This window comes from Asterias rubens, chromosome 5, assembly GCF_902459465.1.
Source record: "Asterias rubens chromosome 5, eAstRub1.3, whole genome shotgun sequence".
Taxonomy (NCBI): domain Eukaryota; kingdom Metazoa; phylum Echinodermata; class Asteroidea; order Forcipulatida; family Asteriidae; genus Asterias; species Asterias rubens.
Window position 1 is genome coordinate 9,171,932 of NC_047066.1, and position 12,875 is coordinate 9,184,806.

The window sequence follows — 12,875 nt, forward strand, 5'->3', positions numbered from 1 at the left end:
ATGCATCAATTGTTAAATTCTCAACCTTCCAAACATCCTATGACATCAATAGTCACGAAGTGAGGCAGTTAATGTTCCATTGAGCTTATCAAGATGAGGTTACAGCCACTTCATCTTAGATAAGAGCCATCTTCTTACACAATCTTCCTCTTTCTTACAATGTCCAGTTAGTGGAACCTTTTGGGTGTCTTTTACATTTACGGAGCTAAATCCTCTTTCTTGTGTGGAGCCGATGGTTTGGGAACGGTTTAGAGAAGCTATTAAAAGATGAAAGCACTTTCTACCTTTGGGGAATTATACAGACACCCACTTAAGAAAATAGTGGCTCCAGAACCATCTAACTGAGAAAGAGCCATCTTCTTACACAATCTTCCTCTTTCTTACAATATCCAGTTAGTGGAACCTTTGGGTGTCTTTTACATTTACGGAGCTAAATCCTATTTCTCGTGTGGAGCTGATGGTTTGGAAACGGTTTAGAGAAGCTGTTAAAAGATTAAAACACTTTGCACCATTCGGGGAATTCAACAGACACCCACTTAAGAAAACAGTGGCTCCAGAACTATCTAATTGAGAACACGTTAACAAAAGATGGTAAGGTTGATCGTAAGTTGATCAAAAAGCACCACACAACAATTTTTAGAACGTTTTATCAAGCTTGGTGGGTGTGTTTGAATACAATTTTTTTTTTTTACGTAAATACATTGTGCTTAAAAAAAAATTCAAAAGAGCTTTTATGTAGGCCTAGTTAGGGCTTGATATCAGGACAGACTTACTGTCCTTAGAAATCATTGTTTGTTAAAAAAATTGTTGTGTGGTTATTTGATGTTCTCAATTAATCCTTTGAGGCTACTGATTGTGAAGCTCATACTAGAACCATTTTTTTTCTGTAAAATATTTCCCTTAGAAATGAATTCATATTTCAAAAACTGTATCTGAAACCCCTATGTTTAAATTGGCCATGGTTTGTTAAAAATTTTCTCCTAACTCACACAGGGATTAAACCAAAATTTTCACAGGTCTGCTATATCAGGTATAAGGTTTATCACAGATCACACAAAACATGAACACTGGCTGTGACTATTTTGTCAGCCCTACCAATCATGTACGCCTTTAAATGTCTGTATTTTCCTGCGGCTTCATTGAATCTAAATTTCGTTACAGTTAGTTGATTACAGCAACTGATGCCCTAGTTGAATTATTAGAAGGTTCCACTGAGTCCCTGACTCTCCGAAGGTTATCAATTTTACTGTGGGAGAATCAGTTTAACAATAAAGTGACCTAGTTGATGTCAGAAAAAAACATGTAACTGCAACCTTCTTCCCTGCAACAAAAATCTGAACGTGGTGTTAGCCAGGAACTTTTGTCTAGTCGATGTTGAAGGTTTGCCCTGCCCGGCACTAACAATTCTTTTATTGTTAAAGGCTTTGGACACCTTTGGTAATCTTCAATAACCAGTATTCTCACTTGGTGTATCCCAACATATAATGCATAAATAACAAACCTGTGAAAATTTACTCAATTGGTTATCGAAGCAATAGAATAATGAAAGAAAAAACACCCTTGTTGCCTTTCGTTTGTGTGATTTCAGATGCATAATAAAAGGCTCCAGCTGAAGTGTTTTATTATTTGAGTGAGACATTACATTACTTCAGAGCGTTTCTCACAATGTTTTACCATCAACAGCTCTCAATCCATTGCTGGTTACCAAAGTAAGTTTTTATGCAAACAATTATTTTGAGTAATAACCAATATTGTCCACTGCCTTTAATACTTTCCAGAAATTCTTGCGAAACCAGATTGAAGGGTTTGCAATGATAGGATCAAATCTGTGATAACTTACTTATATATTTACATAAGTATGAAGGACGTTTAAATAACAAAATAAAACTCCTAGCTTGAGGTTACAGCAGTTGTTGTAACAACTGTCTCAGCTCTCTTGATCTCTGTTGTAATCTGCGTCAAGTCCATGATAAACATCTGAATCTGTCAAGAAATCAAGAAAGGACACATATATTTAGATTTTGTAACAGACTGCAAAGAGCCATTTCAGGCCTAGAATTTCATCCCTTGAAAGGGCAAGGCCGTTTTTCATATTAAAAAAAAGGGCACATTTCGATTGGAAAATCTTAAAGCCAATGGGAAACCTTTGAACTACACCAAGGCAAAAACCAGGGGCAATGGGGACCATGGCCTCCGTGGCAGCCTGTGTGTAAATCCAGGCCTGCCAATTTGCTATTTATATTTTAATAAAGTCTTGTACAATGACTTGCTTATATTTACATCAAAAGTTACTGCTCACATGTAAATTCCTACTTATATAGTATTTGGATTTCTCTATTTATACTGTTGAAAGATCAATAAAAACCAAACTCAAAACTTCACTCAAAGATCTTCGTTGTTCACATTGTGTTGCCTACTTTAAATGATTTTGTTTAATTAACACAAATCTTTTTGTCCCAGGCAAAATGAACAATCCTGGAAAGTTGATATGAATCTCTTTTTGACTGAACTGAGCTCTTATGATCTGCAGTGATAATGCATTTTAGCAGTTTACAGACTTTCTGTAAACTACAAAAATATTTGGGTGGCATCATACTCCCATTAATTATCCTCTGGTCCCCCTGTTTCTAATGGGAATTTGAGGTCGGAAGTGAATAGACTTCCAGAAAATAATTGTTTATCACACTTTATTGTATTAAAGCTGCAGTCCTTACAAGTAATTATGAATAAATTTTCCTAAGAAATTAAAATCTTTGGCAGGTACTACATTTTGCCAAATTAAATTTGCAGTGTCCAAACATTCTTTGTACATGTACTTTCTTTTTATCTGTAAAGGGCCTTGAGCATATTTTAAGGCGGGTTTTTGTGCTATGTAATTGCTTTTTATCGTTAATACTATTATTACTTTAGTCATCTCTTTTAGAAAAATTCAGAAAAGAAGCAAATATCTGCAAAACAATCTAAAGGATAGCAGGATAAAAAGAGGAAGGTGTACACAATTGAATTGTGGTTTAATTAAGGCAAACTAAAAAAAGAAACGTGTTTAGCGTCCCGGCACGCTTCCTTTTTTAGAGGCCGCCTCTTTAATGAGTATTTTGTAACGGTCTTATTAAATCTAGAAAATACGTTACTTGAAAAATGTGTAGGGCAGTCATTAAAAATAAAGGTCCCCTTCCTTCCTTTTTTTTTTTTTTTAATATGTTTTGTTTTGTTCAATGTCTTGTCCAGCATGTTTCATTTTGTTATTGTGAGTCTGAACAGTAGAAAAAACAGTGGATTTTTTAAATTTTAAAAAGAGTGGTACTTGATCTACAAAAGTATCAAAACCCTTTTAAGCTTTGTGTATGTATCAACTTGAATCAAAGAGTACTTCATACCAGGGAAAACAGTTTTTCACAAAAAATACAATCCCTGCCGTCAATTTCACAAAACTCTTCCCAACTTGGGATTAATCTTAGGACAAAGGACGAGTCCCAGCCCTGCACTGTAGAATGCAGACCTTAAGATTAATCCTAAGTTAGGACAAGTTACTCGTCCTAACTCTAGAAAAGATTAATCCTAGCGTTTTGTGAGATCGGCTGCTGTTCACTGACAAAAAATTGAAAATAAGAAAAAACAAAAACCCCAAACACCCAACCAATACCTTAATCTTGTTAACATTTTGTTATAATAAAGTGATTGCTTTGGCCAGAGCACTGTGTATTCAAAGACTCATTAATTAATTATCCAAACAAACTTTTGTTATGTCTCTCAAAATTATTGCCAAGGTGATATTTTCACAATTTGGCAGGAAAATCTAGCAATTATTAACTTTTAATATTTACAAAACCATTTGCACAGTTGATTACAAGTTAGCACATCACTTGGAATCACAGACATGTCTTGTTTGTCACAAACAATTTTGTCTTTACTTTTATTGACCAAACAAACCTACGTGTACATGTTTTGGTATCGAGACAGAGGCCGTTTCTTAAAGGGAAGGTGCACAGTGTATGTTTCGTAATCACTCTTAAAATTAATGGCAATGCAAACTTTCAGTTAGAAGCCTTAAAGGCAGTGGACACTATTGGTAATTACTCAAAATAATTATTAGCATAAAACCTTTCTTGGTGACGAGTAATGGGGAGAGGTTGATGGTATAAAACATTGTGAGAAATGGCTCCCTCTGAAGTGTCATAGTTTTTGAGATAGAAGTAAGTTTCCAAGAATTTGATTTTGAGACGTCAGATTTAGAACTTGAGGTCTCGAAATCAACCATCTAAACGCACACAACTTCGTGTGACAAGGGTGGTTTTTTTCTTTCATTATTATCTCGCAACTTTGATGACCTATTGAGCTAAAATTTTCACAGGTTAGTTATTTTATGCATATGTTAAGATACACCAACTGTGAAGGCTAGTCTTTGACAATTACCAATAGTGTCCACTGCCTTTAAAGCAGCTTTCCATAGTATAAATCACTTTGAGAATCATTTCACTTTTAAGTAATGTGGTTATTAAAACGATATCAGTTTGTAAAGCCCAAATTTTGAATTCCTATGAGAACTAGTCTTCCTACATGTACGTGGAAATGCATTAACCGCTCTGGATTTTATTTTAAAAAAGCGACCACCATTTGAAATTAAATTTTCACATGTTAGTTTTGCTGTTGCACTGGGCGTACATTTCATAGGTCTGTTCACCACGGAATTCTGTGCTTAATTAAGGCTACCATCCTCTGCATACAAAGTTAACGCACAATTTCTGCACCAGCTGTCAGGCTGTGTAACCAAAGATTGCTCAGGAATAACTTAATGTCGCACAAGCACAAGAGCAAAAGCTCCACACTAACCTGGGTAAATACGCTTATGATAAGCACTTACGTGTACATTAAGCAGCAATTAAGCAGCAATAGAAGAGCCATGAACTTTGTCCATGGTCTATGTATACATAGGTGTGCTCTTGCAAAATCACAAAAGACACAGTGACGTGACTTAATGAGTGATTTTCTCAAGTTTTCTCAAACTGTTTAATTTAAAGGGATACTGCATTTCACCACATCATATTCGCACATGCTTGATCGAGCGCATTGGCACACTAAGCGATTATGTAATCTCGACCACAAGAGAACTTTCTATTGTTGAGTTTTAAAAAAAAACTCACAGGTTTGCATGGAAGGCCCATTGCCAAATATCATATGACCAAGTCGAGCATTTCTGCAAACTTTAAATTAAAAATTGTGTTCTTTAGTGAAGCAGGGTCCAACATTAAAAAGCTCTTTGACTCTACTTAAAATAAATAATCAGATAAAGCTGTCTTTGCAATGGACCAAAAATGCATTGATATGAATTCCCTATAAGGAAAAAACCAATGCAGTCAGGCAGGTACTACCCAATCCACAAGCAAGGCTCCGGTCAGAAACCACTGAGCCAACCTGACTACCCTGAATTGGTCTGTGTGCTATTTGTGCCTGTTTCCTTCTGAACAGTTTTACACAAGATTTAAGACATTATCAACTTATAATAATAACAATAATATAATACTTGAAAAGCACAACATATCCACCTAACAAGTAGGTGCTCAAGGGCGCAACAAAAAAGGAACAATGGGTTTTAGGCAATTACCATGAGGTTGGTTTTAAGGGAAGTTTTGAAGGAGTTGAGGGTTGAAATAGAGCAATGTTACGAGGAAGGCTGTTCCAAAGAAGAGGGGCAGCAGTACGGAAAGATCTGTCTCCCCGGGAGCAGTAAGTACTCGATTCAGTCAGAAGAAGTTGATGTGCCGAACAAAGACCAGCTCGACTGGAGTTACAAGGCATGATGAGTTCAGAAAAGAATATCTACTTACTCTATTCAGCTGATCAGCGGTGTCTTCAGCGACTGTCTGCTGCTTTAGATGTTTATTGACAAGTTGGAACAGATTGTGTGTTGCCCTACAAAAAAAAAAAATAATCATCATTTTGCATGTGATTTAAACTCGTTTACTTGAACCCAAACTTAAAAGGTTTGGTACTATAATATCCACAGATTTACATTAAACTTATAATACAAGGTTTCAAGATAATGATGGTACAACGCTTCCCTTAAAATAATTCTTGCTGAGGTGCTGTTGCTTTTGAGAATTGAGTAAAACAATGTTTTGAAATTACCGGTAATCTTCCTCTTAGGTTTTTTTATATATTTTTTGTTAGCATGTACAAAGTATATATTATGCGACTCTCCTAAAAACATTGCTCCGTGATTTTCACTTCTTTTCTCTCAAGAACTCACGACTAATGAAGCAGAAACTTCAACAGGTAAACTATATTACATTCATCGTCATTCACAGTGAGTAGCGATTCATGTCATGGCCAAAAAAACATGATCTACAAAAGGTATCAAAACCCTTTAAAAAGTTAAAAGGGGATTACATTTGCTATTGAATGAAAATCATTGCCACTTAGTTCTGATTGAACGTCATGGCCGACTTCAGCACAATAAATTTATCTAATTGAAAAATGATGAAGGTTGCAATCCAATTTGGAAAAGCTGATTATCAGTACAGTAATTCAATTAGCCAACAAAAGCTCAATACCGTTTTCTTTATTCTGTACATATGTATTGTGTAAAGGTCAAAATTGTGTGTATTTTTTTTTAGTTTATTTACATTTGTGCACAGTGCAAGACGAAGCATTTCATGTAAAGTATTGTTGAAGCTTTGCATGGTGTGGATAAATAGGAAAAAAATATATCAATAAATAGTAAACTTGAGGGAACAGCCATGTGTAAATCTCTTTTGTGGGAGTGTTGGTGTGGTCTCGACGTTTCAATTAGTATTCCCTCATCTCAGAAAAATGCTGGACTGGTGAATTTCAAGTTGTTTTAAAATCATTGTGACCAATAACTGAATAAATTATTTAATTAATTAATAAGTAACACTATCTACAAGTGGGGCCCCGGGTGAGCTTGACAGTAAAAATCAAACCCCGTTATTACACCCTGGCTCTGACTGCTTGACTGTTCTCTTGCCTACCATCTTGAAGCCACTTCTAGCATGACGCATACAGCTTAAAGAAGGGGGCTGACGGTAAGCCAAAGCTGCAGCCAGGGAAATTAATAGTAAAAAGTGTCCCATGTTTGTTGTCATACTCACATTTTAATTCTTCCTAGTAACAAAGTCTTCTTGGCTGCGGTGTTCTTGATATGTGTCCATTGGGACTCCCTGTTTAGTGATAGAAAAACAATAAATACATACAGGCTGTAAAAATAACACTATGGTGAAGTACTTGTAGGGCTTGAAATACCCGTTGCACCACTAGCCACAATTCACTAACCAGTGGCGTAACCGACATTCTCATATTTAACAATTTATCTTTCTAGGAGTTGGGGCAAGTGGGGTGAAGACATGATCTGGTGGGGTTATAAAATGCATTGAGTTATTTATTTGTGTATCGTTTGTATCTCATTTGGGGGACAAAGAGGACACAAGGGTTTGTGAGTAAATCCTTAAAAAAAATATGTGTTTGGAAAAACAATAGGACTCCAGGACTTACATGTATTGGGTTATGAATGGCATAGCCATATGAGGGAGTGGCTTTGTCGAGAAAATCATCCCAACAAAAACAAAAACAAACAAACAAACAAACTACATACCATTTAACAGCTTCACTCTGAGCTCTGTCCAGCCTCGTCTGTAACTGTGCAAGCTTGTTATTATAATGAAGAATCTCATTGTTCTTCTCTTCTGTGAACTTCACCAGAGCTCCTCTTTCTTTCTCCACTGCATCTTGCGTCCTGTGAGCCTTATCCAGCAGATCCTAAAGGAGGCAAGAAAGGAGATGGGAGGAAGAGGGATGAAGATGAAGTCAATACATGAAGTTGGAGATCAATCAATCAAAATGAAGCGCACGTAAGAAGTAAATTAAAGTCATTGATGTTAGGCTTCCTGAAGCAAGTGGGCTTTCAGAAGTGTCTCAAATGTGTTGAAGGATGTTGTGTCCCTGATGTGATTTGGAAGTTTAAACTAAAGCGACGTGTTTTATCTGAATTTATTTTTGTAAATAAAGATACGCCAACTTTCGCATGGGGAGAACACTTGGAACAGTTTCATACTTACACTATGCGTTGCGACCAGCGTCTCATAGCGAGCGATAATCTCTCGGATTTCATGGAACTCTTCAGCGGCCTCCAGCGTTCGCTCCAAGTAACGGTGATAGATTTTATGTTTGTTGAGACGACCGAGAAGTTTATCCTTTGACCCCTGGAGGTCTTTTTTCTCATCCAGTAATCTAAAGGAAGGAAATAATTAAATGAGAAGGTTTGTAATATTAATAATGACTAGTTCTTATATAGCGCATTTCACAATAATGTCTCAATGCGCTTTACGATTTACTTGCCCTGGTCAATGGGCTTATAACATTCCTTTAATCTTTCTAAGCTCCCTAGGGAGTATACAGCCCTGAGCTGCCATGGCGCCATAGTGGCTTTTTTATAGACAATATGAACCTCTACCCCGGCAGGTACCCATTTTTACCCCTGGGTGAAGAGAAGCAATTATAGTAAAGCATCTTGCTCAATTACGGACACAAGTGTCATGGCAGGGATTCAAACCCGAGTCCGATGACTTTACAACCAGAACTTGAATTAGATGCTCTAAACCACTCGGCCACAACCCCCTGGTGCTTATTAAGCCATTGTGTAGGAGAGTTATTCCCTAAAGCAGTGTAATAAGGAATTCACATGCCTGATGCTCTATTCTTAAAAATGGAAACGGCACCAGACTAAAGGGCATTGACCAGGGGTCCGATGTGTTTGACTGCTCGGCCGCCCGCAACACACCTTGGGCAATCAGTGCATTCAAGAAGCTACATGTATTAACGTTTCAATGTGTTCTATAAGTGAGCACTTAAATTACATTTTGAGATGTAATTATAGTTTAATGGAATTGAAAGACATCCTTTACCAGTGGGCGACAATCGGCTTAACAACATCTACATTTTCCTGTTACTTTTTCAGATTACTTGATATATAAGCTTTTCATTATCCTTTCAACTAAAACCCCATGATTTTCTTCCACTCACCTGAAGATTTCTTTCTCTTTAGACTTTCTCAACTCTCTCTCGTCAAATGCTTTCTTGACAGCCCTGGCACGCTTGGAATCATTTTCCTGTCAAAAATAAGGACATTTTAAATCAGTAACAGAAACAAATTAGCTTTTTCTAATGTAAAATGTCTGAATGTACTTAAACTTTGCCTTTAAAAAATTATTTGATGCGATATAATTTCTTTTTTAGGCCTACATTTTTTGTAAAAAACAACTGAAAATAATTACTTGAATAGAAGAATCTGCCGAGACATTTTGTGAACTAAAAAAGATGATAAACCTTAATTAATAATTAAAAATAAACAACCCCAAAATGCAAGTTAAAAAAAAAAAAAATAATCTTCCATATAAAGACACAAGTTGTAAATTAAATCAAATTTTTAATGACATAGGGGGGCCTAACAAGTGTAGGCCTAAAACAGTTTCTATCCTGAGATAAAAATTCAATTCAATTCAATTCAATTTACATGTTTTAATTATACTGTAAGTGTTAAACCCATGTGATATCAGGGGTCGATTTCACAAAAGATAGTCCTAACTAACTTAGGACTGGACCTACTGTAGTCCTAGATTAAAAAACTTAAGGCTAGTCCTAACTCAAGATAATACTAGTCCTAACTCTTTGTGAAATCCACCCCTGCTTACTCTAACCATGGAGGTCACCAATGCACTCTAGGGACCAAGAAGGCAAAATGGTCTGGCACCGTTATGGTGGAATGAGATGGAGGTATTCATATTGCTATAGCACACTGGGGACATGACAAACATGGTTGCAGCATTTACCAGTTTCAATACGAGAGGGAAATGAAAGAAAAGAAAGAGGAAAACAATTACAAAAAAATAATCACATAACATGTAATAATAAAAATACAGTGGCAAACAACAGAGAAATATTCAATATTCAACAATAAAACAATTAAATCTTTGATTACCGGTATGATATAACACATCAATTGGGGGGGGGGGGGGTAGAATAAGATTTGAATGAGTCAACTTGCAGTATACACATTGTACAATGCAAAGCAAAACACTTGTCATTTCGTTTGTTAATACACTCTACGTGGCCTATAATTAATACATGTAGCAAGTAACATAAATCTAAAATCTGTGGACTATGGACTAAACCTGGTATTTAAAAGAGTTTTCAAATGCATCACAAAAGAAAAAGGAAAAAGCATTTTTATAAAGTTAATAAAACATACAATTTCAAAGGAAACACATTAGAAAAACATATAATAAACGTGTCTATTTAATGAACACAATATGCAGCGCATGCAGCTGTGGTCAAGTGGTTAGACTGCAGGACTTGCAATCACAAGAATGTGATTTTGAATCCGGCCAAGCTAATCGCTCAACAATGACCAGAAATAGTATTGTCATCTATGTGAGTCAGTGAGTATACTCCAAAGGAGGTTTCTGCACAGTAGGGCCTATAAGAAGGTGATGATGATATAGCCCCCTTCTAATTTATAGATTTGTAAAACACCAACATTAATCTGACCTTGAGGAATTTGTCAAACTTAAGAAGCGATTCCTTCAGCTGGTATTCTTTCCTGTCGAGTTCTTCTCTTCTCTGTTGCAGACTCTCCATCTTCATCTGGAACTCCTATGATTTTAAAGATACAAAAATATTAATTTTGTGTTAAGGGTACACACAGTGTCTAGAGATTTGATGTTTTTTTTAAAAACTTTAATGACATTCGACTGGGAGATAGTCCCATACACTGTTGCACCACAACTGCACAGGAAGACTATTAGACCTGTTCGCAAATAACTGTTGAATGGGGTGAATGTGAATTCTAGGACAGCTAAGGATCAAATTTGATCCCCAGCTAGACCAGAATACACCTAATTCCAAGCCTCACACGGGCGCCCGAGTATTTGCAATAATGGGTGCGTTCCTTTAGCTTCCCTGGGTCGACCCCGGTCTGCCCCCGGTGCGTTCGAATAGCTTTGACGTCATTCCAGGGGCTCACCCGGTCAGCCCCCAGTACTGCTTGTGGAGTGGGTCACTTGGGGGTGACCTGAGGTGCATGCCGTCACCACGAAAGGGCGAGTGTGATCGTTCGATTAGCTCTTGTCAGGGGCTCACCCGAGTGAGCACTGCGGGGTACACCCAGGGAAGCTAAACGAACGCACCCAATGTGGAACTGTCCGGCTACGCCCTCAGTGTCTTTCTTTATTTGCCACAGGCTGTAATACTACATGTACTGTGTGGATAAGGCCTAGACTTGATGAACACTGTATCTATTTTTCAGAATCTATTGAACTACTTGTGTCAGGCGGGGCCTGCAATTTCATTTTAGAAAGGGCAAGGTCATTTTAATTTTGCAAAGGGAACTTTCATTGTAAAATCTGATATAGTCTATATTGGAAACTTTTGAAGGGGCTCCAAGGCCAACCCAAGGGCTAACAGTGGCCATGGCCTTCTTGGTCTCCGTGTAATTCCAGGCCTGAAGAAAACTACTTTCTTCAAAAGTCTACAGTCTGCTGTGGTACTTGGTGGAGTTGGAACTTTTTCTCTTTTTCTATCTACATGTAACTCGCACTAACATTCTTCAAAATTCAAAAGTCTGACTGTGGAATTGTGTGGAAGTCCATTACATTGATACGGCAACACACATATTCTTCAAAATTCCTCAAGATTACGACTTTAAGGAAATCAGCAGAATATGTTGTTGAACAGAGTGAACTGACTGAAGGAAGGAAAAGTCAATATTTAGTTAGTTAAACAGAACTAAAATTACCTCTTTCTGGGCGGCCAATGCTTGTTCAACCTCTGACATTTCTCTGCGTTTCTCAAGTAATCTGGTAGCTGGGGTCAGGTGGTCATCTTCACGCTCCGGCATTTTACTGAACATGGTGGGAATCAAAAACAATCAAAAAAGTTAAATCCTGCATTACAAATTTTGAAAAGGATCAAACCTAAGTTTCAGGGGGAAAATGCCTGATTTGTTGAGAGAAAACAAAAAATCTGTAGCCCTTTGAGTAATATTGTATCACTGTGAAAGTATTTTCTAAAGCTGTATTTAATCAAAACCAATTATTTCAAATTTATAATAAAGTATTTTATAAGGCTGAATCACACTGCAGCGATAACGGAAACGATAATGAAGTTAATCATTGTTAATTACCTTTTAAATCGTCACAAAAATTCATATATTTTTATCATGAGTGAATGTTGTCCTCCACTTACATTGTACACACACGACTGGCATGGTTGAAAATGACAATAGATTTTAGAATAGATGGATGGCATAACTACTGCTATCCTAAACTATAAATTGTATTGTTTATCCAAACCTTTGGCAAATTTAAATTTAAGGAAAAATATTGTACAATCTTAAATCTTGGCTACCTAACTAAAACAAAAATAATTATTAAATTAAATATAATTTTGTAACAAATACTCTCTACAAAGTAACATTATAAGAAATTCAAATATGCAGCATTGATACTGATCTGTTGTGTTAAAAGTTGTGTTTATGTTTTTAATTACAGTGTCACATTTATTCCACTAAGTTTATTCAATTTTAAAGTTCAATGAGAAAATTATTGAATTGAAAGACAGCACAGAATTGACGGCTACTTCGACAAAAACACTTCAGCAAATGTAAACTTACACGAGGAGCTTGTCCTCAAATGTCGTCCTGAAGTACTCTTCTAAACTCACAGTCATCTTGACAGTTATTTCTTTGACTACAAAATTGAAAATGAAGAAAATACAGTAAAATTTTTCGTAAGTAAAACTCCAAAACTGCACAAAGTCCTTTCCGTGTAAAAATCACTTAGCAACACGACTTTGATTGGCGAATA

The 12,875-nt window shown here is 36.5% G+C and overlaps 1 protein-coding gene across 1 annotated transcript; it reads right to left on the reverse strand.

Annotated features, from left to right (window-relative positions):
• Nucleotides 1-1,714: 1,714 nt before the first annotated feature.
• LOC117290802 (coiled-coil domain-containing protein 42 homolog) lies at nucleotides 1,715-12,841 on the reverse strand. The gene is made up of 9 exons (XM_033772362.1): nucleotides 12,683-12,841; nucleotides 11,807-11,912; nucleotides 10,561-10,665; nucleotides 9,037-9,122; nucleotides 8,073-8,244; nucleotides 7,610-7,773; nucleotides 7,110-7,178; nucleotides 5,826-5,910; nucleotides 1,715-1,983 (listed from the first exon to the last, which is right to left on the reverse strand). Exons 1-9 carry the CDS (start codon nucleotides 12,736-12,738, stop codon nucleotides 1,891-1,893), a joined length of 936 nt encoding a protein of 311 aa, XP_033628253.1. The 5' UTR covers nucleotides 12,739-12,841; the 3' UTR covers nucleotides 1,715-1,890.
• Between the last annotated feature and the right edge of the window lie 34 nt (nucleotides 12,842-12,875).

Excerpts from the sequence above, each read along its gene's own strand:
- LOC117290802 (XM_033772362.1), bottom strand. The coding sequence starts at position 12,738 with ATGACTGTGAGTTTAGAAGAGTACTTCAGGACGACATTTGAGGACAAG. Across the intron at positions 9,123-10,560 it reads AGTTTGACAAATTCCTCAAG|GAAAATGATTCCAAGCGTGC; the intron begins GTCAGATTAATG and ends TATTTTTGACAG. Across the intron at positions 7,774-8,072 it reads CGCTGGTCGCAACGCATAGT|GATCTGCTGGATAAGGCTCA; the intron begins GTAAGTATGAAA and ends TGCCTCCTTTAG.